General features: G+C 54.6%; 1 protein-coding gene across 4 annotated transcripts; it reads right to left on the bottom strand.

Annotated features, from left to right (window-relative positions):
* Positions 1 to 1,685: 1,685 nt before the first annotated feature.
* On the bottom strand, positions 1,686 to 21,313 carry DRC7 (dynein regulatory complex subunit 7). 4 transcript variants are annotated; one of them, XM_088027399.1, is made up of 19 exons: positions 20,403 to 21,313; positions 19,692 to 20,329; positions 18,238 to 18,640; positions 17,629 to 17,803; positions 16,400 to 16,525; positions 15,424 to 15,618; positions 13,126 to 13,284; positions 12,052 to 12,270; positions 10,873 to 11,001; positions 8,737 to 8,809; positions 7,695 to 7,823; positions 7,373 to 7,501; positions 5,853 to 6,073; positions 4,893 to 5,108; positions 4,173 to 4,283; positions 3,978 to 4,088; positions 2,825 to 3,019; positions 2,040 to 2,179; positions 1,686 to 1,944 (listed from the first exon to the last, which is right to left on the bottom strand). In XM_088027399.1, exons 3-19 carry the CDS (start codon positions 18,423 to 18,425, stop codon positions 1,851 to 1,853), a joined length of 2,610 nt encoding a protein of 869 aa, XP_087883525.1. In that variant the 5' UTR covers positions 18,426 to 18,640; positions 19,692 to 20,329; positions 20,403 to 21,313; the 3' UTR covers positions 1,686 to 1,850. The 4 variants fall into 4 exon arrangements, with proteins under 4 accessions (XP_087883525.1, XP_087883526.1, XP_087883524.1 ...); XM_088027400.1 differs by having other exon boundaries at positions 19,692 to 20,326; XM_088027398.1 differs by having other exon boundaries at positions 19,692 to 21,313.
* Positions 21,314 to 21,447: the final 134 nt, after the last annotated feature.

The following is a 21,447-nucleotide window of genomic DNA, read 5'->3' as shown; positions in this document are numbered from 1 at the left end:
AAAACCCTTCATATTGAAGTATAATACACCTACCCCACAGGGCATGTACCGTAAGTGTAAAAGTGAGTTTTCACAAACTGAACATGCTCAGGTCCAGAAGAACATTCCTAGCATCCCAGAAGCCCCCATTGTGCTCCCTTACACCCCAAGAGAGACAACTATTCTGATGCCATCAGTTAATTAATTTGCCTGCTTTTTTTTTTTTTTTTCTATATAAATGGACTCATGCAGCATGTACTTTTCTGTATCTGGGATCTTTTGATATTGCATATGAGGAATCCGATGTGTTACTCCTTGTGGTTATAGTTCATTCATGTTGTGTAACCTATGACTGATATTTTAGGCTAGATCACTTTTTTTTCAGGGAGCTGTCCTGTGCCTTATAGATGTTTGCAGGATGTTTAGCAGCACACCCAGCCCCTACACACTAGATGCCAGTACCACTCTCATACCAGTTGTGACAACCAAATATGTCTCAAGACCCTTCTACTCTTGATGGGCATCTGGGTCGTTTCCAGCTTGGTACTAATACCGCTGCTGCCGATGAACATTCTAGTACATGCCTTTTAGTGGATGTATATGTGCATCTTGGTTGAGTTGTTCATCGTTCTTGTTCACTGAATGGATGGATGAAGAAATGGATGGGGGAGGGTGGATGGATGGGTGGATGGAGCAGAACCTAGGAGCAGAATTGTTGAGCCAAAGTTTAGTTTTACTAGATATGGCCAGTTTTCCAAAGGGGTTGTATAGATTGACCCTTCCACTGGGAAAGCTATTTGAGAGTTCCAGTTGCTTCTCATCCTCCCAACTCTTACTCATTTTATGCATACTAGTGGGTGTGTGGTGGCATTTTATATCTCGGTTGATTAATGAGTTTGACACTTTCATGTGTTTATTGGCCATTTTTTAAGCTAACATTGAGTGCTTTTTACGTGCCATTTCCGGTCCTCACTGCTTTACAAGTCTTTTTTTTTTTTTTTAAAGAGATTTATTTATTTTGAGAGAGTGAGAATGAGAGAGAGAGAGAGTACATGAGAGGGGGGAGGGTTAGAGGGAGAAGCAGGCTCCTTGCTGAGCAGGGAGCCCGATGTGGGACTCGATCCCGGGACCCCAGGATCATGACCTGAGCCGAAGGCAGTCGCTTAACCGACTGAGCCACCCAGGCGCCCTACAAGTCTTATTTAAGACAACAACAGGACCATCCCATTTCACAGATGGCTAAATAGTGGCTGGTAAGATGCAGAGCTGGGATGCTGTTCTTTGCAGTCTAATGTGGAGCTCCCAAGTTCTGGAGCATGCACCTTGGCCTTGCCACTCACCCTCTGTCATCTGGGCCACCCTAGCCACGTTGTTGAGATCTAACCAGTTGTTTGAAGGTGGCCATGGGACCATCTGCAGGGGGGCTGCAAAGACTGAACATTCCAATGGTGAGAATTCCAAAGGAGAGGGAGCAATTGAGGAAAGGGGCCAAGGTGGGTGGGGACCGGGGGAGTCTCAGGCTATAGATAAAGAAGGGAAGGAGAAGAAGCCTCCGCTAGAACTTGTGAAACATGAGGTATGGACGGCAAATGAAAAGTGTGTTTATATGCAACTAATGAATCGTTGAACACTACATCAAAAACTGATGATGTACCATATGTTGGCTAACTGAACATAATAAAAAAGAATGAAAGGAAAGTGTGTTTATTTACAGGAAAGTCATGAGAAGCAGGAGAGACAGGGCTGCTGGGAGGCGGGGTGGCAGTGAGGTCAGGCGCTGGAGGGGACGGTCATTTGCTGGCTGTAGAGAGCACAGGGGCCAGGCCGTGGAGGCGGGTTCTTGCTCTGGCAGCTTCGGCTTCGGCCGAGCATCAGACGAAGACTTTCAGGAACTCCACCAGGCGTGGGTCCTTGTGGAGCTTTTCCTCCAGAGCCAGGTACTTGAGCGGGGCCAGCTCCTTGTGGCTGAAATCAGAGGGAGGAACAGGAGGTGGTGAGGGCTCACAGAGCTCCACCCCAGCCTCCCGAGGGTCCTCTCCCGGCTCTCCGCTCCCCCTCACCGGTGGAGCCGCTGCTCCAGGATGCGGATGCGGAACATGGCCTGAGAGCAGTAACTCAGGTACCAGTCCTCGACCTCGGCCGTCAAGGTCACCTGGTTCTCCTGGTACCACTGCTGCTTCTTCTGCAGCTCCTGGGTCTCCTGCGGATGAGGGGAGGAGAGAGCAGGTGGGGTTGAAGAGGGCTGGCCCTCACCCAGGCTGCCTGCCGAAATCCTGTTGGTCCCCGGACAGCCTCAGGAGGGCTGGCCCCGCCGCCACCACCCACAGGAGCCAGAGCGGCAGAGGCGGGGGCCACAAAATATCTTGCGTGGGAGCCAGTGGGGACATGTTTAGAGGGATATCGTGTCCAGGAGGAGCAAGGCTCAAGACAGAGACGGCCTTGTGAACAAGTTTCTAATGTTTTCGGAGCTTGTCTGCAAATGAAGGGCATTACACGCCCCTGGTGCACAGCATAGAGCTTGTTGTGAAGATTAAGTGGGATAATGCGTGCAAATCACATGGTATGTAGCGGAAAGAAATGGGACAAAGACTAGGAGTTGTTGTAATGTACCCCCCTGCCATCCACCCACCCATGCCATCCAGCCTGCCATCTACCTTTCCTCCCAACAAGCAAGGACGAGGAAGGACAACTCTGCCTTTTGGCCACTCTGAGCACTGATAATATTCATCCCCTCACCAGTCCCTCCCAAGTGTTGGAGATGGTGAGCAGACCGCCCCGGGTCCATTCTCTGGTTGCGGACCTGGAGGTTCCCTCCCCTGCCCCAGGCGGGGGGCCCAGGCTGCACCTTTTCAAAACGGGCCTGGATGAGGTTGGCCTTGTCGATGAGCCGCTGCTTGAAGTCACTGAGGCACTCGTCCTTGACCCGCATGGCCTGCCAGCGCGTCAGCTTCTCTCCCGGAGGGAGCTGGGCCAGGAATGGGGCCAGGTAGTCCAGCTGGGCCTCCACCTGCCGCAGGTGCTCCTCGTGCATCACGCGCTCCTGTGGGCGGTGTCGGCAGAGTCAGGGCGCCAGCGCAGGCTGCAGAGACCCCCCAGACCAGCTCCGCAACATGTGACGACCCCACACGAGGCCTTAAATCCAGATCCCGGAGCCTGGCACCTCTGGGACTAGGCATCAGAGGGGACCTCTGTGCTGTCCCTCATAGCCAACTCTGTCTTACGTGAATTCACGTCTCTCTGCCTGAGCCTCAGCGTGTCACTCACGCTCGGCAGATGCTTGAGCAATAAATGGTAATAAATGGTGGTTATAGCAATGTTAAATCAAAAGCTGCCAGTAAAGCCCCCCTCCTTTTTCACTGCCCGCCTTATGGCCTGTGTCGGCAGATAGGGGCCAGTGAGGTTGGAGATGGGCGGGTCAGCCCCCATCCCCGGGAGTCTGAGAACCAGTTATCTATGCCCTGTCCTGCCACGCCAACCCCAAACTATTTTTAGAAATCTCTACTTGGTTGGTGTAGGGGATTTAGAAGCTGGCCTTGAAAACCCCAGCTGGGCCTTGCAGCTTGAGGGTGTAACCCAGATGTCCTGTGCTGCAGGTGCCCGAGAACTCAGGCTGTGGCCAGAGTCTGCTCGCTGGGGTCACAGGCCCAGGTCCTGAACTTGAGGGGAGGCCTAGGTGGAGGTGGGTACAGGATTTTCCTTCTGTCCCCATGCAGTAGAGGCCTTGGCTTGGCCATAACCCCTGGAGGTGGCAGGGGTGTGGGGGAGACCTGGTCTGGATCCTGCATGCTCTTTGGTGTTCATCGGAGAAATGGCCACTCAGCAAGGATGACCACAAGGGTGACCTTGTGGATGGATGACCACACTGACATCAGGAGCGTCATCCCCTATAAAGGGCTTCCTGGCAGAGTCCCTAATCATCCTCACCACCCTGGAGGACTGGGGGGTGCGGGGGGAGGGTCCAGGAAAAGCCAAGGCCGGGGCCAGGGAGTAAGGCTCACCATGGCCTCCCGATACTCTTTGCTCTTCTCATTGCGCTTGGCGTCATAGATGGAGATGGTCAGGGTGTGCACCTCCTCCTCCTCCTCTCGAAGCTTCAGGATCTCCAGCACCTGAATCAGGAAGTGGGGGAGGGCATGGTTAAGACACCCTCCACCCTCGCCATCTCCCACCTGCCCACACTCCCATGGGACCACCTCCAGCTCCGACTCCCAGGCCTGATGTCTGGACAGCTTCTCCTCGTTCTTCAGCTTCATCATGGCCTCGTACTGGTAGAGCAGCTTCTTGGTGTGCTCCATGGGTTCCACCTGGGACAACAACAAGCACAGTGACACAGTGATGGGGGACACAGCAATGGCTAAGGTGGTAGGCGGACTCTGGAGCCAGACTGCTTGGGTTCAAATCTCCCGCTGCCATTTTCTAGCTGTGTGACAACAAGCAACTGACTTAACCTCTCTGGGCCTCAGTTTCTTCATCTATAACAACACAGATAATAAAAGACGACAAACTGGGGGCTCAGAGGGACTAAGGAATGTGGTGGGAGCGAGAGGGTTTCAATGAGGAAAGCCAGCCCCGCAGAGGTGGTAGGACTAAGACCCTCTCCTACTCCAGTGTTGGTCCCGGGACCTGGGGACGGCTCTGTCCAGGACCGGGGGGCAAGGGACAATAAGGAGTCGTCTTGGCCTGCTGGGTGGTCTTTCTTGGTAGGAAAGGGGAAGGTTTTCAAAGGAGCTGCAGAGACAAGGGTCCCCGGATGGGAGCTCCTGATTTTCCCACGGAGCGGAGGTGAACTTCCGGGCTGGGAACCACGCGTTTCCATCCCAGTGTTCCCAAGTTGCGGGGACAGCACAGAGGGCCCCGGGACCTTCTCCCCGCCCGCCCCAGCCCACCCTGCCTGGCCCAGCCCCCAGGCCCACCTCAAAGCCGATGCACATGTCGGGCGTCATGATGATCTTGTTGCCCTTGCTGTCCACCTCTGTGCGCCGCAGGAACTCGCGCTTGGAGGCCGTGATGCGGTCGTCCCAGCAGTGGTAGCGCAGCCGGATGCGCTCCTCCGGGATCAGAAACACGCGCTCGGCTACGTCCTCGTCTGCGGGCTTCTCAGGGTTGCGGGAGAACCGCTCTGTGATTTTCTGGGAGGCCAGAACATCATAGGATGGGAGGTGGGAAAGGGGATTTCTGTGTGTGCCCCTGAGGGCGGAAGTAAAGGACACTCAGGGACACTGGGCTCTGGGGTCTTTGGGGGAGTTTATGTGAAGCAGCCCTTCCTAGCCAGACAACGGGCTCCCGTGGCCCGGCCACCTCGGCCCTGTGTGGGGCTGCATTTCTTCTCTAGCTCTCTCCACAGGAGTCTCTTTGCTCAACTCCAGAGATGGGGAGCTCACCACCCCTCCAGGCACCCTGCTGTATCACTAAACATTCCTTACTGCTAGGAAGAGCTCCTTTGGTATATAGGAGCCATTAAACACAGTTGCCAAACCATCCATTTGTAACGATGTGGAGAAAAAAGTGCACAATTTAATGTTAAGGGAGTGACACAGGGATTCTACCTTCACACACACACACACACACACACACACACACACACACACACTTCAAATAAGTTAGAAAAGTCTCCCCAAACCAAACCTATTAAGACATGATAATATTTGAGAGACACCCTTCTGAGTGTGCCTTATTATAATAGTAAGGAAATAACACACTCCTGGCCCAGTGGCGGAGGGCGCAGTCTGGCATCAGGCAGCCTCAGGACTGTAAAACCGGACAGGGCCCTTGGGAAAGATGCGGCTCCAGAGTTGGAGCTGTCCCCATCCCAGGGTGACCTTAGCTTGCCAGAGAGCGTGGGCACCCTGTCCCCAGGCCCAACGAGAGCTCACCACCATTGGCCGGGGGTTTGACTCCGCGCTGTTCAGAGCCAACTTCTTGACCCTCTCCCCGAAATCCACGTGGCGGTAGGAGAGGAAGTCAGTCCGTCCCTGGTAATACTCTGTCATTGTCTTGGGTGTCTCCTCCCGCTTTATCAGGCCATCCACACGGGCCGTTTCGTAAAACTCCATGACGCGGTCCATCTCAGGTTGCATGGACTTGTACGAGTGCACTGCGGTGGGAGGCGGGGTCCCGAAAGTCAGCGCAGTGAGACCAGGCGCGCTGGCCCCTAGCTGGAGAACACGACCCCAGCCCCAGGGGGAAGGCATTGTCCATGAATGCTCATGGATGAGCAGGAGTTATGTAACCAATGCCCCACTGCTGGGTGTTTAGGTTGTTTCTAACCTTTTTGTTATTATAAACAATACAGTGGTGAACATCTGCAGCATGCATTTTTAAATTCTTTTTTTTTAAAGATTTTATTTATTTATTTGAGAGAGAGAGTGAGAGAGAGAGAGCACATGAGAGGGGGGAGGGTCAGAGGGAGAAGCAGACTCCCCGCTGAGCAGGGAGCCCGATGCAGGACTCCATCCAGGGACTCCAGGATCATGACCTGAGCCGAAGGCAGTCGCTTAACCAACTGAGCCACACAGGCGCCCGCATTTTTAAATTCTTGCCCATTATTTGCTTGGGACAAATTCTTGGCAGTAGCGCTGCTGGTCAAAAAGCATACATATATTTTTTTTAAGATTTTATTTATTTATTTGAGAGAGAGAGAGAGGGAGAGCATGAATGGGGTGAGGGGCAGAGGGAGAAGCAGACTCTCTGCTGAGCAGGGAGCCCAATGTGGGGCTCGATCCCAGGACTCCGGGATCATGACCTGAGCCCCCCGGGCTCTCCAAAACGTACATATGTTAAAGCTATTATTATTTTGCCCAACTGCTTTCCAGAAAAGTTGCGCCAATTTGCTGTCCCATCAGTAGGGCCAGGGAACAGCCTTCTGCTGCTTTGCTCATGCCTTGTGAGACTACTTTTGTCATCTTTGCAACATGAGGCTTATGAGACGGTCCCTTACCGATTTCCTTCCTTCGTTCCTTCCTTATATTTCAACCACCAAGTGAGATTGATCATTTTTTAAGATATATATTGACACTATGTTTTTCTTTTGTGCATCCTTGGTTAAGGCTGTCGATTCTCTCTCAAGACATGTCCTTCCTTCACTTCCCTGCCTGTTGGGCTCATGGCCACACCTCTGCCCTCTGCATCGCCCTCGTGGGGACATTTGTTGGTTTTGTTGCTCAGCATTCTGACCCCTTTAAATGTGGCCCCTACTGTGTGCCCAGCCCTAACCACAGAATGGGCATGTGGCCCTGGTTTTTGACTTTCCTGGAGGGACATTTGTCACATTTCCCTGGATTTTCTGCGCTTCCCCTCACCTCCCACACATCTGATTTGCTTAGGCAGGTGGGGCGGTTTCTGTTGCTTGCCACATCCTGGGCTCCCAGCTGGACTGGCAGTGGGGCCCACTCACCACGCAGAGCCTGGGGATGGCCTGGCTTGAAGTAGTCGATATTCAGGCCCGTGCTCTTGTTGATGTGTTTCAGCTCTAGCATGTCCTCCCGGTTCTGGTACCACTCCTTTATCTCCAAAGTCTTGGTACCTGTGGGGCCCAATCGGTGCTTGCTGCAGCCAGGCCAGCTCCCCCAGCCTCCGTTCCCCCCGCGCTTCCCAGCACACGGAGGCCAGTGGGGCCCACACTCACACCAAGAGACTGGCAGTGACGTGCCCAAGGTCACACAGAGTGCTGGGGAACCCAGTTCTCCTGCCCCCGCAGCCGGGGCTGCCTGCCTTACACTCCAAGTCCTCGTAGGTGGTGAGGCGGCACACGAGGCCGTTGCTGTTGAGATACGGTGCCCACTTCTCCAGCTTCGCCCTCTTGTACTGGATCACCTTCTTCCCATTTGGGCAGCGGGTCTCGAACACTGCAGACACAGAGTGGGCTGGGGTCCCTCCTCCCCACATCGGGGGACCGGAGGGCCGACCCCACCCAGCCGCTCATCCGATCATTGCGCTAAACTCCTCCGGGCCCTAGGCCCGCCCCAGGGCGGCAGAGGGAGGTGGCCAGCAGGGTAGCTCCTGCCCTGGGGCAGTTCTCAGGTTTGAGCCTGAGTGCAGGAGCAGTGCCCAACCACGGCACTCACTCACTGCCTAGCCTCTGCCCAGGTAGCTCTCTCTGCCGGAAACACCATCCCCTCCTGCCCTTATTGGGCTGACTTCTGATCCCTCAAAACTTAGCTCAGACTCCTCCTCCTCCTGGAAGCCCTTCCTGCCCACCTACGCCCAGCACCCCCCCCCCCGAAAGCAGGGGGCTGGGCTGGGTGCTCCTCCCCTGGTTCCCATGATGCCCTCTCTAGCTCTTCCCACTCAGTTGGAATAGCCTGTGCCCTCCCTGTGGGCCAAGGCACTCCCAGACAGGAGCCTCAACAGCCAGTAGATGCCGGCATGGAACTCCAGTGTCGCTGCCCTGCTGCTTTCTCGGCCCGCTCCTCCCTGGTCCTGACACCTCCACTCACCTGTGCCATCTGGGTACTACGCTGCTTGGCCTCCTCCTGGTGAGGGGAATGACCATGTCCTGGTCCTCCCTCATTACCCACACCCCATCACCCAGCTCAGGTTAACCGAGCCCCCTCCTGCACACCAGACCCGTGTCAGGCCCTCAGCCACAGGGCTGAGTGCGTGAGGCAGGAAGGAGGTGGAACAGAGTCCCCACTCAGACCAGGGTGCACCCGGGTGCAACAGAAGGCAGGAGGAGTGGAAATGAGGGGCTGGGGCAGCCTCTGCTGACTCCCCCTGAACTGGTCCTGGGGAGGCGGGGGAATACAAATGCACAAATACCTTCCGGAGAGATCTCAATCTTCTCTACCCATGAGGATGGCATGTCGAAACTCTTATCTTCATCCTCCTTGCCCTGTTGGGAGAGGTGGGGAGGGGGCAGGCTCTTGTCAGGGCTGGGCCTTGCAGGGGAAGCTAGAGGCAGAGCCTCTGTCTTGCCCCCCAGGGCCAAGCCACGGGTGGCTGTCAGCTCCCCCAGGGGAGCCAGAGGTCCCGGGCAGTTCTGACCCGGTAGGGAGGAAGGGGAGGAGGCGCAGGAGCCCTCCCTTGACCCACCTGACTAGGACAGCCATCCCCTGCCCTGCATGCCCAATGTTCGGTCAGTCAGCATGGGCACCGGGCACAGCCACAGGTCCTTCCTTAAGACAGAGGCTTCTGGAGTCAGGTGCCCCCAAGCCCCACCCTCCAGGACCCAGCCCACGCCAGCTAGGGGTCCTGGGCCAGTAAGTCCCGCAACAGCCCCGAGCCTGTTTCCTACCTGTTAACCAGACCCAGGGGAGGATTAACTGATAGAACGTATATAAACCACTTGAGACACTGCCTTGCTACTGTTTTTTTGGTTTTGTTTTCCTTTTTGAGCCTTAGTTTGCCCATCTGTAAAATAAGGCCCGCTTTACACAAATGGTCCACAGAAACCTCGAAGAGTTTTTCCCAATTTAAAACTGTTCCACAAACATTGCTCACATCTGGAGGCCAGCAGGGGGCGCCTGTGCCCTGAGATTTACTGCCAGGGAGGCTCTCTGGTCTCCAGAAATGAGGACGCTGCATCAAGCTCCCCACAGCAATGGTCTCATTTTATCCCCGAGCTGTCCGAAGGATAGAGAACCGAGTCACTGTTCAGAACCCAGCCTTGGGAGCCAGTCAGATCTCAGGTTCAAGCCCCAGCTCTGCCACTCACTGGCCATTGACCTTTGGGTAAGTTACTTCCCCCCCTCTGTGTGTAAGTCTTCCCATCTGTAAAACGGGATGATGATAATCATAAACAATAATACTAACACCCCCCTCACCAGGTGGTTGTAAAGATTTGGACAAGTTAATTCAGGCTAAGCTCCTGCTAATTCAGGTTAAGTGCCTACTGGGCTGAATTTTGTCCCCCTAATCATGTCCTGAGCCCCAGGACTGCAGAAGGTAACTATATTTGGAGATAGGATCTCTCAAGAGGTAAAGTTAAAATGAGGTCATTAGGGTGGGCCATAATCCAGTGTGACTGGTGTCCTTGCTTGAAGAGGAGATTAAGACACACGGAAAGATCATGTGAAGAAACAAAGACAACCATCTGCAAGCTAAGGAGAGGTACGTCAGAAGAAGCCAGCACGCTGACACCTTGATCTTGGACCTCCAGCCTCCAGGACCATGAGAAAATTAATTTCTGTTGTTTAAGCCCCTCAGTGGGTGGCACTTGGTTAAGGCAACTCTAGCCACCTGATACCCCTGGTCCTGTTCCTGTGGATATAATTGATCCCATTCGCCAACCCCCCCCCTCCCATTTTACATACAGATGATGTATGATGAAGCTCTCCGTGATTGGGAATTTGCCCAAGATGTCATAGCCAAGAGCTAAGGCCTCTGGGCCCCTGACCCCCAGGCACAGGTTCTCGAGGGGACCTCCTGGAAGGGCTCCCGACTAGGAGATAGGAGAAGGATGCTGATGCCATGGGGAAGGCCCAAGGCCAATGAAGGGCTGAGAGGACAGACAAAAGCCTGGAAGCATGTGAGGGGGACCACGGTGGCTATGCAGGAAGGCCTGGAAGTGAGCCCAGGGCTTGTGGTCAAGGTCTTAGCACCCCTATTGCTGGCGACCTGCTCTTTACAGAAACAGGGCAACCATCAACCAGGGTGGACTCTATGTGGGCCTGGAGACCCAGATGCAAGTCCCCAGCCCTTCCCTACCCCACTGGGGGGGGGGGGTGGGTCCTGGGCAGGTCAGTGGACCTGTCTGGGTCTTAGTTTGCCCATCTATATAAAATGAGAGCATGGTCCAGGCCCCTCTGCTTTGGGGAATCTATAATCAGTCTCTCTGGCCCATCCCCCCACCCCCCAATACACATACACAGGGTGGGGAATTGGTCAGGTTGGCCTGAAGCGGGACAGGGTATAAAGCCCCATCCCACTGCCCGGCCCCGCACCGCTGAGACCCACCAGGTTCTCCACATCTTCATCATCATTCATTCCGTCCTCCTCGTCCTCAGCCATAGACAGGTGGGCCTTATCTGTCCCCAGGAGCAGGTACTCCCACCTCACAGGGTCTCCCAGGTCAAACACCAAGTCCTGATGGGGGAAGGACCAGTTGAGCGCGCCCCACAGCCAGCACACCCCCTCCTGTTCCACAAGGAACAGCCGCACCCAGAGTAGAGGAGGGACCCGGGCCTGGGTCTCGGAGGAGCAGAATGTCGGCTCCTGGCAGCCTCCGAGAGCCCACGCCCATCCTCCTCATTTCAACAGGGAAACTGAGGCCCACCCCATCGTCCAGACTCCCCGTGAAGAAATCCTGCTGTTGCTCTCCGTGAGACTTGACAACTCTCTAGCCTGAGACAGGCCTGGGTGTGGAGGTTATCCTGCATGGTCAGGGGAGCGTCGCAAGCAGTGTTCAGAGCAGATGGAAGTCAGCAGGATTTTACGCGACAGGGAAATGGAGGGTTTGAAAAAGGGCCGCCTCACGGTTTTTACCCGTGCCGGGGAGGAGGGAAGTAGGCAGGCACACGAGGAATTGCGCGGAGGCGGCAGGTGGGAATGTCTCTTCCGTGGGGTGGGGCTCCCACCTGCCTTTCATCCAGCCTACCTGAACTCAGGTGTACGGCTCAATGAATTTCCGTAAATTGGACACACCCTGGTTCCCTGCACCCAGATCAAGAAATAACACATTGCCCACATTCCCGAAAGCCCTCTTGTGTCCAGTTATGACCTCCCCCAAACGTGTGCGTGTATTTCTAATGTAGGTTAAGTGGACTGAGTTTTATATATATGTATGCATACACATAGACACATTGTATGTGTATATGCATATATAAATTTATGGGAATTCATTGAAATGTACACTTAGGATGAGTGCACTTTTCTGCATGTGTGTTGCACTTCAATACATTGTTTTTTAAAAAAAATCATTCATACAAACTAACAATCCACATTTTATAAGGCTACACACATCAAAAGAGAGACACTAATCATATTCAGATCGTTATGTATGGACAAAGGAGTGGGCTATGGGGCTCAGCTATGGGGAAAGTCTGGAACTCTGTGGCAGCCAGCTCACCGCACCGGGGACCCCCCACCCCCACCCCAGGACTGCCTGTCACACCCGCCCCGCCCCAGGCCCAGTACCTTGCAGCCGTTCCAGCAGTCCTGCATGTTGACCCAGTAGTTCTTATGGTTCCAGAGGCTCTCAATGCCCAGGAAGTGGTCATGCTGGGTGCTGTAGCTGCGCCCCGTGAACGGATCGATGAAAAAGCTCTCAGGCACCTCACGCTTCCCCGACAGCACCAGGACCCAGGCGTGTACCCGTAGGCCATGCAAGGGGTCGATCTTTGCTTTCTCCACCTCCTGCACAGGAAAGGTGGGTGACCATGGGCCGATGGGTGGGAGGGGGGGTGCCAGGGGCACAAACATCTCCCCAGGGCTGGGGAAACCAGCAGGAGAGCTGAGTTCTGGTCCCGGGTGCAGGTTTGGCTGGCTGCATGACCTTGAGGACATCACCCAGCTTCTGAGCCTGCCGTCTTATTGATACAGTGGGAGAGTCTGAGTTTATCTGTAGTTTACAAACTGGGCCCTTTGGAGCCCTACAGTATCTGGGATTTACTGGCTTTCTGCATTGCCATTCTGGGTGAGATTTTATCCAAAGGAAGGTAGGGGGCACTGTGTGGCTTCCTTGTCTGCTTCCCTCCGGAAGAAGGGTGACTGTGTCCTGTTCATTATTACATCCACAGAGCCTGGACGAGAGGAGATGCTCAGCAAATACTACATGGAAGGAAAGGAAAGGGAGGGAGGGAGGAAAAGAGTGGGAGAGGGGAAGAGAGGAGAGTATGGATGGATGAAAGGAGAGCCGGGAGAATGGAGGGGAGGGTGCAGAGCTGGGAGGATGGATGGGGAGTGTTTGCAGGTAGGTCTTTAGGGAGAGAGTCTGGAACCAGGAGAATATCAGAGCCCAGCATAGAATGAATGGGTGGCCTCAGGAAACAGAGCTGATATTAGAAATCCACCGCAGAAGCTGGCTAACCACCAGTGAGAGATCCCCACATTGCTGGGCAGAGTTGGGGGGATGGCAGGGTACGGAGGAGGGGGGATTGGGATTTGGACCTGGGGTCCACGAACACATCCCCTCCGCAACCTGTGTCAGTTGTCAGTCGCGAGCCGCCTCTCCTGGGGAGCTGAGCCCAGGGGCTGAGGATGTGGACCCACCAGGAGGCGCTGTTCCTCCTCCTTCCGCCGCTTCTCCTCCTCCGCTTTGATCTCCTGCTGCTTCTTCATTTCCTGCTCCTGCTCGAACCTGCTGCTCAGGTCTCTGGGCGGTTTAATGGCGTACTTCTTAGGTGGTACCTTTTCTTCCTCCTGGACCACCTGTCACCCAACGAGAGGAAGAGGATCAGCCGCCCTGCATCGCCCGCCCCTCAGACCAGGAGGTCACAGCTGCTCTGGAGCAACACCCCACCCCCAACAGGCTTTCTGGCCCTAAATGCAGGAGTCTCAGCTCCCACTAACCTAACTTCAGGCCCTTCTGTAGAATGGGATGGGACCAGTAAGAACCTTCTCCCCAGGCTTGTTCGGAGAAGCAAAGACAGGAACACGCCCATGTGAGGTGCCAGGCACAGCAGAGACGGGGGGATGTGATTTTCTCCCCTTTGTTGCCCATGGCCCTTACAAACTACAGTCTGGATCTGACCTAGAAAGCAGGCGAATTGTCGGGAGTTGGATTCCCCAGATTCTGTCACTGGAGGGTTTCACATGCTGACTTAGAGTTTGCTGGGCTAGGAAGGAGAAGAAAGCCTGTGTGCATGTGTGTGTGCGTGCATGTGCATACAAACGTGTGCTAGGTGGCAAGAAAAGTGTCCAGGGAAGAACATCACAGAGGCTGCAGATGTCACGGGGGCCTGTGATAGTGAGGAGGGGAAAATGGTGAATCTCTGCAGCTTAGAGTCAGCCAGGTGGGGCCTCAGCCCGTGGGTCTCCATCGACCAGCTGGGCAGCTTCGGCCACGTTGTCCCATCTCTCTGTCAATCTCTACATACTCGTCTGCAAAATAGGAGTGATAACACCCACCACAGAGCGCTATTGGGAGGACCAACCATGTCAATGGATACAAAAGTGGTTTATAAACCCGAAAGTTCTCGGCATCTAGTGGCTATTATATCATTTGAGTTATTAAAATTTTGGCTGATGTAAGAGGCCCATGTGTGAGTTCACAGTGCAGCCAAACGTAGTGAGGTTTTGTTCCATCTTCCTGGGGGAGGCGGACCTGAGGGAGCAAGACTCCCCCCTGGTGCCTCCCTCCAGCAGAGCACCTGCGCCAGGGCCCCCGGGGTGCTCACCCAGGTGTGACACAGTTGCACCTGCAACCTGCTGGATGCCCCAGGCCCCTGGGTCATCTGCCCTGAGATGCAGACACCTCCAGGGGCTTGACTCTGATCACAGAGTCCTGGAGTCAGTCCAGTCCACAAACAGCATTTTTGTCTGTACTGTGGCTATTTCTCAAATGCAAAAAGTTGCTTTTTGATTCCTAAAATTAAATTAATTTAAGAGTGTTTCTTGGAGCACCTGGATGGCTCAGATGGTTAAGCATCTGCTTTCGGCTCAGGTCATGATCGCCAGGTCCTGGGATCGAGCGCCCCTCAGCAGGGAGTCTGCTTCTCCCTCTGCCTGCCTCTCCCCCTGCTTATGCGTGCTCTCTCTCTCTCTCAGATGAATAAATAAAATCTTTTTTTAAAAGAAGTGTTTCCTGTGTCCATAGCAGCCTCTGGCCATTTCAGGGCTGTCGGTCAGCAGAGAGAAAAACACGACCTGCACCTGCTGGAGGGTTGGTGATAATTTTTTGCTGTTAAAAAGGGGCCTTTTGAGGGGATGCCTGGGTGGGTTAAGCGTCCAACTCTTGTTTTTGGCTGTCATGGTCGCAGGGTCTTGAGATTGAGCCTCGCATCAGGCTCTGTGCTCAGTGGGGAGTCTGCTTGGGATTCTCTCTCTCCCTCTGCCCCTCTCCCCCCGCCACTCTCTCTCAGATAAATAAATAAAGCTTTTTTTAAAGCGAGGGGGGCTTTTAAATTGAGGGGGTGGAGGGAAAAAGGAGCAAACAAAAATGTCTGTCTATTTGTCTGGTTTTTCCTTACATGAAAGCGGCTGCGTGGATTTTTATCCCACAAGTCGGGTGAATGTGGGCCAGACTGACAGAAGTAAGACAAGCCATGCAGCACTGACAGCATGCACCCCGTGGGGAACGGTAGCTGAAGGTGAGGTACGACAAGGGAATGGGGGACAGCGGTCTGGAGAGCTGGGCTCTGTGTGCCTAGGTGCCCGGGACAGACCCACCGGGGCAGCCTGCAGGTGCTCGGCGCATGGCCGGGAGCCGCGGGGACGCACGGCGATAAGGAGTTAACTCCTGTTGGGACAGGAGTTGGGACAATGGACCTGAGGGAGCAAGACTCCCCCCTGGTGCCTCCCTCCAGCAGAGCACCTGCGCCCTCCCAGGGCAGCACGAGCCCCGCGTACCTCCTTGTGCTTCATGGTGAGCGGGCACACGTCCCGCGTCAGGTCCATTTGGCACAGGTCCCGAGAGCCGTAGCCGTTGATGCAGTAGGCGTCGTAGCCGGCGCCGATGAGCAGGGAGCAGAGCAGCGTGCTGAAGTCGAAGCAGTTCCCCTTCTGGTGCTTGAGCACCGTGGTCGAGGAATACAGGTGCGAGGGCTGGCCGCAGACGGCTGGTCAGTACGGCCAGCCCCGTGGCCCCCAGCCGTCCTCCCCACCAGCCAGCAGCTGGGCACTAGGGCCAGTGCGCAGGCTGGACCCCCACCCCTCCCCGGGCTCCCCTGCTTTGTCAGGTTGGGGAGCCTGCTAAGAATGGGAGGGGAGCCACGGCCCGTGTGTAGAAAATACATTCCACATTTGCCTGTAATTTTTAGTGGCCATGGACTTCCTGATGGGAAAGACCCTCTGGATGATGGAAGCTTCTCGTCTAATGCTCTCTGATTGATCATTTAATGGTTTTTGTTCCAAAGTCCTCCTCACCTTCTTTTCTGATCCTTTCCTTCTCTTCCCTTTCTCAGCTCTCCACTGTGTACCTATCCCTTTCTCCCTTGCTCCCTCCATTCTCAGTTGGGAAACAGACTGAGCTGGACAGAAGGCCAAAGATAGGGCCAGGGGACCCGGGCAGCAGGGTCCTCCCCCTCTCTCCTTTCCCCATCTCCTGAAGTCTTGAAAGGAAGACTCCGAAGGCAGAAGGAAGCAAAGGAGGCAAAGAGGTAGGGGCCAGGAGACCAGGCTTGCTGTGTGACCTCAGGCAAGTGGCCATCCCTCTCTGGGCCCATTTCCCCACTCCCCACCCCCGTGGGGGGTGAGCTCTGAGGGACTCAGACCAGATAGACTATGGGCTGTGGCCTGAGCCTCACTGAGCCTCCTTCTCCCTACCTCCCTGGCTTCTCATCCTAAGCCTCAAGGGCCTAAGGATGCAGCCTGGGGTGGCACTTACCGGCTGAAGGGGGTCAGGCAGGGGCACCATGGAGAGGAAGTCTGAGACAAACTGGGCACAGCTGTCCCAGTTGTAGAGCTCGGGGTAGGGCATCAGCGTGGGCCGGATGGTTGTGCTCACGAACTTCTGCAAGGGGAGAGACCACAGGCCCCAGAGAGGGCATTCTACCTGGGGGAGGCCGGTGCTCCCTGGAAGCCAGGGCCCTGGGTGGGGAGGGAGTGGAGACGGCTCTCTAGGCCTCTCTGGGCCTCAGGCTCCCCTCAGTGCCTCAGGAGTTGGAGAAAGGGCTCCCTCAACACCCCTCCAGCTTATTCATATTCTTATTCATACTTGTGCCCTACTGAGCGCTGCCGGACCAGGCACCACCTCCTCACACCCCAACGGCCCTGTATGTCAGGCCCACTGGCAGGTGGGGAAACTGAGGCTCTGGGAGGTGAGCTGACTTGCTCAGGTTCACAGGCAATAGCAGCACTGGTCTGTCTGGCTCTCGACTGCCACCCAGGGTGGTAGAACTAGTGCTACCAGGGCCCTCGAGGGGCTTCTGTCCCCCCGGGGCCCTGTGGTCTGGGGTCCCAAACGGCACCTCCAGGGTCTCCCTGTAGATGTGAGGAAGGCCTGCCGGCACAGGAGCTCCCAGGGCCCCACCCGGGCAGGCCGGCTGACTGCAGCAGGGGAAACGCATGCGGGATTACCGGCTCAAGAGAAGTGGGGAGCGGGGACCTGTATGGGAGTCGCTGAGTTTCACATGCTGGCAGCTCATACAAATGTTAAAAACCACCATGTGGACCAAGGAAAACAGGCTGTGAGTCCCTGTCAGCCTATGGGCGGCTGTTTTGCAAACCTTGCTTTTATCCTCTGCCATTTCATCTACTGATGGAGAGAAACTGAGGCCCGGAGAGACTCAGGACGTGCCTGGGTCACAGGGCTGGAAGGAAGGAGGCCAGTGCTCAGGTCCCGGTCCATTTCATCTTATTTCTCTGCCCTTCCTGGGACACAGCTGGTGTCGGGGGTTGGAAACTGCGCCAGGGGTCCAGCCGCCCCTTCGTGGGACGTGGGGTCTCCAGGCCACCACAAGCCCCCCGGGGTGATTCACATCGAGCCTGCTGGGGCCCACTGGCATTTGAGTTTATGCCATCCCCAGATATAAGCTCTGACCCACGAGCTTTGGCCCACCTCCCTCCACCCTCTGCTCTCCGGCCCCTGCCCTCCCCTCCACAACCCAGCCTTACGGGCACTTCGCACTCATTCAGCGGGTGCAGGAAGAGGGGCACACGGTCCGGGCACAGGTGGCTATACTGGCGGGCGAAATTGTCTGCCACCTGCAGCAAGTGTTCCTCCTTGAGCGTGTTGCTTTGGTAGGAGAGGGGGAGCTTGGAGATGTCGAAAGTGTCCCTGGTAATGATCCTGTGCCCGCAAGAGGGGAGGCATTAGCCCAGGTGAGGCTAGGCCTGGTTCACAGGGAGCCAACCATCCGCCCACCGTAGCTGGCTCTATCCCTTCCTCATGTACTCCTCACAACTGCCCAGAAGGGATAGCATTATTATCATGTGCCCTTTTAAATAGAGAAGGGAACAGAGGCCCAGAGAGGCTGAGTGACTCGCCTGGGGTCACATAGCTCCTGAGGGGCAGAGAGGGGACTCAGCCCAGGCAGATGGAAAGCAGAGCCCTCACTCAAATCTGCTTCCCTCTACATCCAATCCTGCCTCCCAACCCTGGAGCCACTATTCTATCTGGCTCTTCTTTTGCCTGGCCCTGGTCTGACTCTCCGCAGGGCCACCCGGCCCAGAGCCCCCGCCCCCACCCCCACCCCCACCCCCACCCCCACCCCTGACACGCACGAGGGCTGCTCCGGGATGACGATCTCAATCTCTGACAGCTTCTTCTCTAGGTCTCTGAGCATCTCCTGCGTCATGGGTGGTTCCTCCCTCCGCATCTCCACGGGCCTCATAACCTTCTCGCCCCTCTCGGCTGCCTCTTCCCGCTCGGCCTCCTCCTCCTCCTCCACTTTCTCCTTCAGGACCTCCATCCCAGCACGTCCCCGGCTGTCTCGAGACAGAGTCCCCGTGGGAAGGAGAAATGCACTCAGAATGGCCCCCTTCTGCCACCAAGACCACCTGTGTCTCTGGGAGGCGGTTTAGAGGGGGGAAGCAAGCCCCTCTGAAACTCTCCTTCCATCACGCAGAAAGTCTTGCTTGGTGCCAGCACGTCTGTAACACCTTTCTGACATTTGCAGATCTCCCGCTAAGACAAAGACAGAGCAGGCGGCAGGTTGAAAGCTATGGTCAGGGCTGGAGCATGTGGCCCAAACTTACCAACGCTGCTTTATTTATTTTATTCATTCAACAGTATTTTCCCTTTATGGCAAGTGACACTAATGCGGTAGGGATTAGAGAAAAAAGGAAGGAAAGAAAGGTAACATCACCAAACTTGGAACCGAGACACGGAGAAGGCAAGGGCAGGTTGCCACCAGGCACCTGGACAAGGGGCAGGTGTGTGGGGATTGACATAGCCTGTCAGGCCAAGCCCTGTGTCGGCCCACAGGACAGAGGTCACAGAGAATGGCTTGGTGTGGGGAGAAACCCCCACACATTTGGTGACCAGAAGTGTCAGGGCTGAAGTGTCCTGTGTGAGAAGTAAAGGCGATAAGACACTGAACTGAGTTCTTCCATTACAGACTCTAAGAGGCAGTCACTGCTTTGGTACCCACTTTGCAGATGAGAAAATTGAGACCTAGAGAGGTTAAGTGCAGTGCCTAAGGTTTCAGAGCTATTAAGTAGCAGATCTGGAGTTTGAGCCCATATATTTATGGCTCTGGAAACCACACACTTCAGGGCCTACTGACATAGGGAAGCCCTACAAGGTGGGGGGAGGGGAGAGGTAAGTAAAGAAGGGTGTGGGGAGAAGGCCAAGGTGTCTGTGGGCAGCAGGGGGTTACAGCTGTGACAGGCACTGAGACGGGCCCCGAGCCCAAGGTCACAGAACACCTTTATCAGAGGTGGAGCTGGGCCCGAACCTGCCACACGTATTCCCCACACCAGGCTGCCCTGTCCGCTACAGCCCAGTTTGGGGAGGACAGACCCTGCCCAGAGACCCTCCCCACCCCACAGGCCCTTTTCTGCACCCCTCCTTAGCAGCAATCCCTCCCACACACATGGACACACACACACACACACACACACACACACACACACACACACACACACACACACACACACGCCTTCCCCAGAAAGATCAGGGCTGGAAGCCCCCAATCAGAAAAAAAACCCCTTCCCACCTCCACCCTACTTCTTACCCTGCCACCAGCTACCTCAGGTCCTCTGCTCCCTCCTCACCCCTCTGAGGACAGCCCGTGCCATCTGTTAGCCCATCTCCATGGTAACAGCTTTCGAAGCAGAGGGCGGGTTCTGGGAGAGGAGGCTTCTGGGAAATGTAGTCTTCTGTCACTGTCCAGGTCTGGGCCCAGAACACCATCTGTGGTAGGTCCCTCAGCAAATGACTGGCTGGAGGCAGTTTGTGCCCACTTGCAAGAGCTGATTGTTAAAATTTCAGAAATGTTTGCAAGCCAGTTGACAAACTGCCATGATCACTCATTAAATTATAAAAACATAAATAGATGATGTTAAAAGCAAAGGTAATTAAAACTCATCACTGGTTAAATATTTGACTACATTTTACCAGCAGGTATGTTCTTGAAGTTTCTCATGACTACTGTATCTGTATAGTGGAAATGTTACATAATGGCGAGCTACTCTGAATTTCTTCCCAGCTTCTCTTCAGTGATGTCATGTCGATAACTTAAAATTAGCAAATGTTGGGATGCCTGGGTGGCTCAGTTGGTTGGGGGTCCGACTCTTGATTTCAGCTCAGGTCTTGATCTCAGGGTTGTGAGTTCAGGCCCCACGTTGGGCTCCACGCTAGGCATAGAGCCTACTTAAAAAATAAAATAAGCAAATGTTATAGACCAGGGATTTTCCCCTCACTGAGCTCATTGTTAAGCACTTACCAGGACACGCCTCTGCCTCTGCCCCATGCATGGTCTGTGTGGCCTTCATCAAGACGGGTGGAAACCAGTGTGGGTCCTAGCGTATCTGTTTATCATGGTGGAGTCTTGTGTTCTCCTCCAGGCTGGGCCTCTGATTTCGTTTATAACTCATGAGGCAGAGAAAACTTATCCAGAAGGTTAGTGGCCCATGGAAATTAATTTTAATCTTTCAAATTCAGAAGAAAAAATGAATAAACTAATGATAAGTATATAATTATGAGTCCACCCTGGGTTATATTCATCATTGTACCAATGCAGTAAAAAAATATATATTTTTACTTTTTTGTTACCGGGGGAAGGGGCCCGTGAATGTCGTAAAGCAGCCCTGTGGGGCGTGGTGGGAGGGGGTGTCTGGAGAAACACCACCCTGACAAGGTTGGACAGTTGCTGCTACTTAGGGGAGACATAGCAATCACCTCAATTCTCAACAGTAAATAATGATTTTAAATTCTGGCCAGAATATTACTCAGTCATGAAAAAGACAGTGTGAAGGCTAAATTAAACTGAGGGAAAGGTCACGGGGCAGTGCGTCCTACGATTACTTCTGGGAATTTGCCTTGGGGTGAGGGTGAACAAGGAGGGGGAAAGGTAAACGGGTGGTGTGTCAGGCTGATCTCATTCTTCTGTATATTTATTTATTCCCTTTTATCCCTATACCCAATCCCATTCTCTGACCTTCATAGGCACCCATTCTGATCCATTTTTTTTCCCCAAAATGAACACTATTTTGCATGCTGCTGTTTTTAACTCGTGTACAGGATATTGTGTTAATACCACCTCTGTTTCTTTTATTTTCACTAAGAACTGTGTTTTTAGATCCATCCATGTTGCTGTGTGTCCACAGTAGGGACCCACTCTCTTCTCCCAGTGATGGACCCCACCCCCAAACCCCTTTGCCACCAACCCCTTCTTTTCCACTACAGATAATGCCACACATGTCATCGGCCATGTCCCTTTTAGACCTGTAAGAGTGTTCCTCTGGGAGGGGCGCCTGGGTGGCTCAGTC

This window comes from Eumetopias jubatus, unplaced genomic scaffold (assembly GCF_037043125.1).
Source record: "Eumetopias jubatus isolate StellerSeaLion01/CBP00866 unplaced genomic scaffold, mEumJub1_p1.0 scaffold_10, whole genome shotgun sequence".
Taxonomy (NCBI): domain Eukaryota; kingdom Metazoa; phylum Chordata; class Mammalia; order Carnivora; family Otariidae; genus Eumetopias; species Eumetopias jubatus.
The sequence above is the reverse complement of the archived record's forward strand: the minus strand, read 5'-3'. Positions and strand labels throughout refer to the sequence as shown.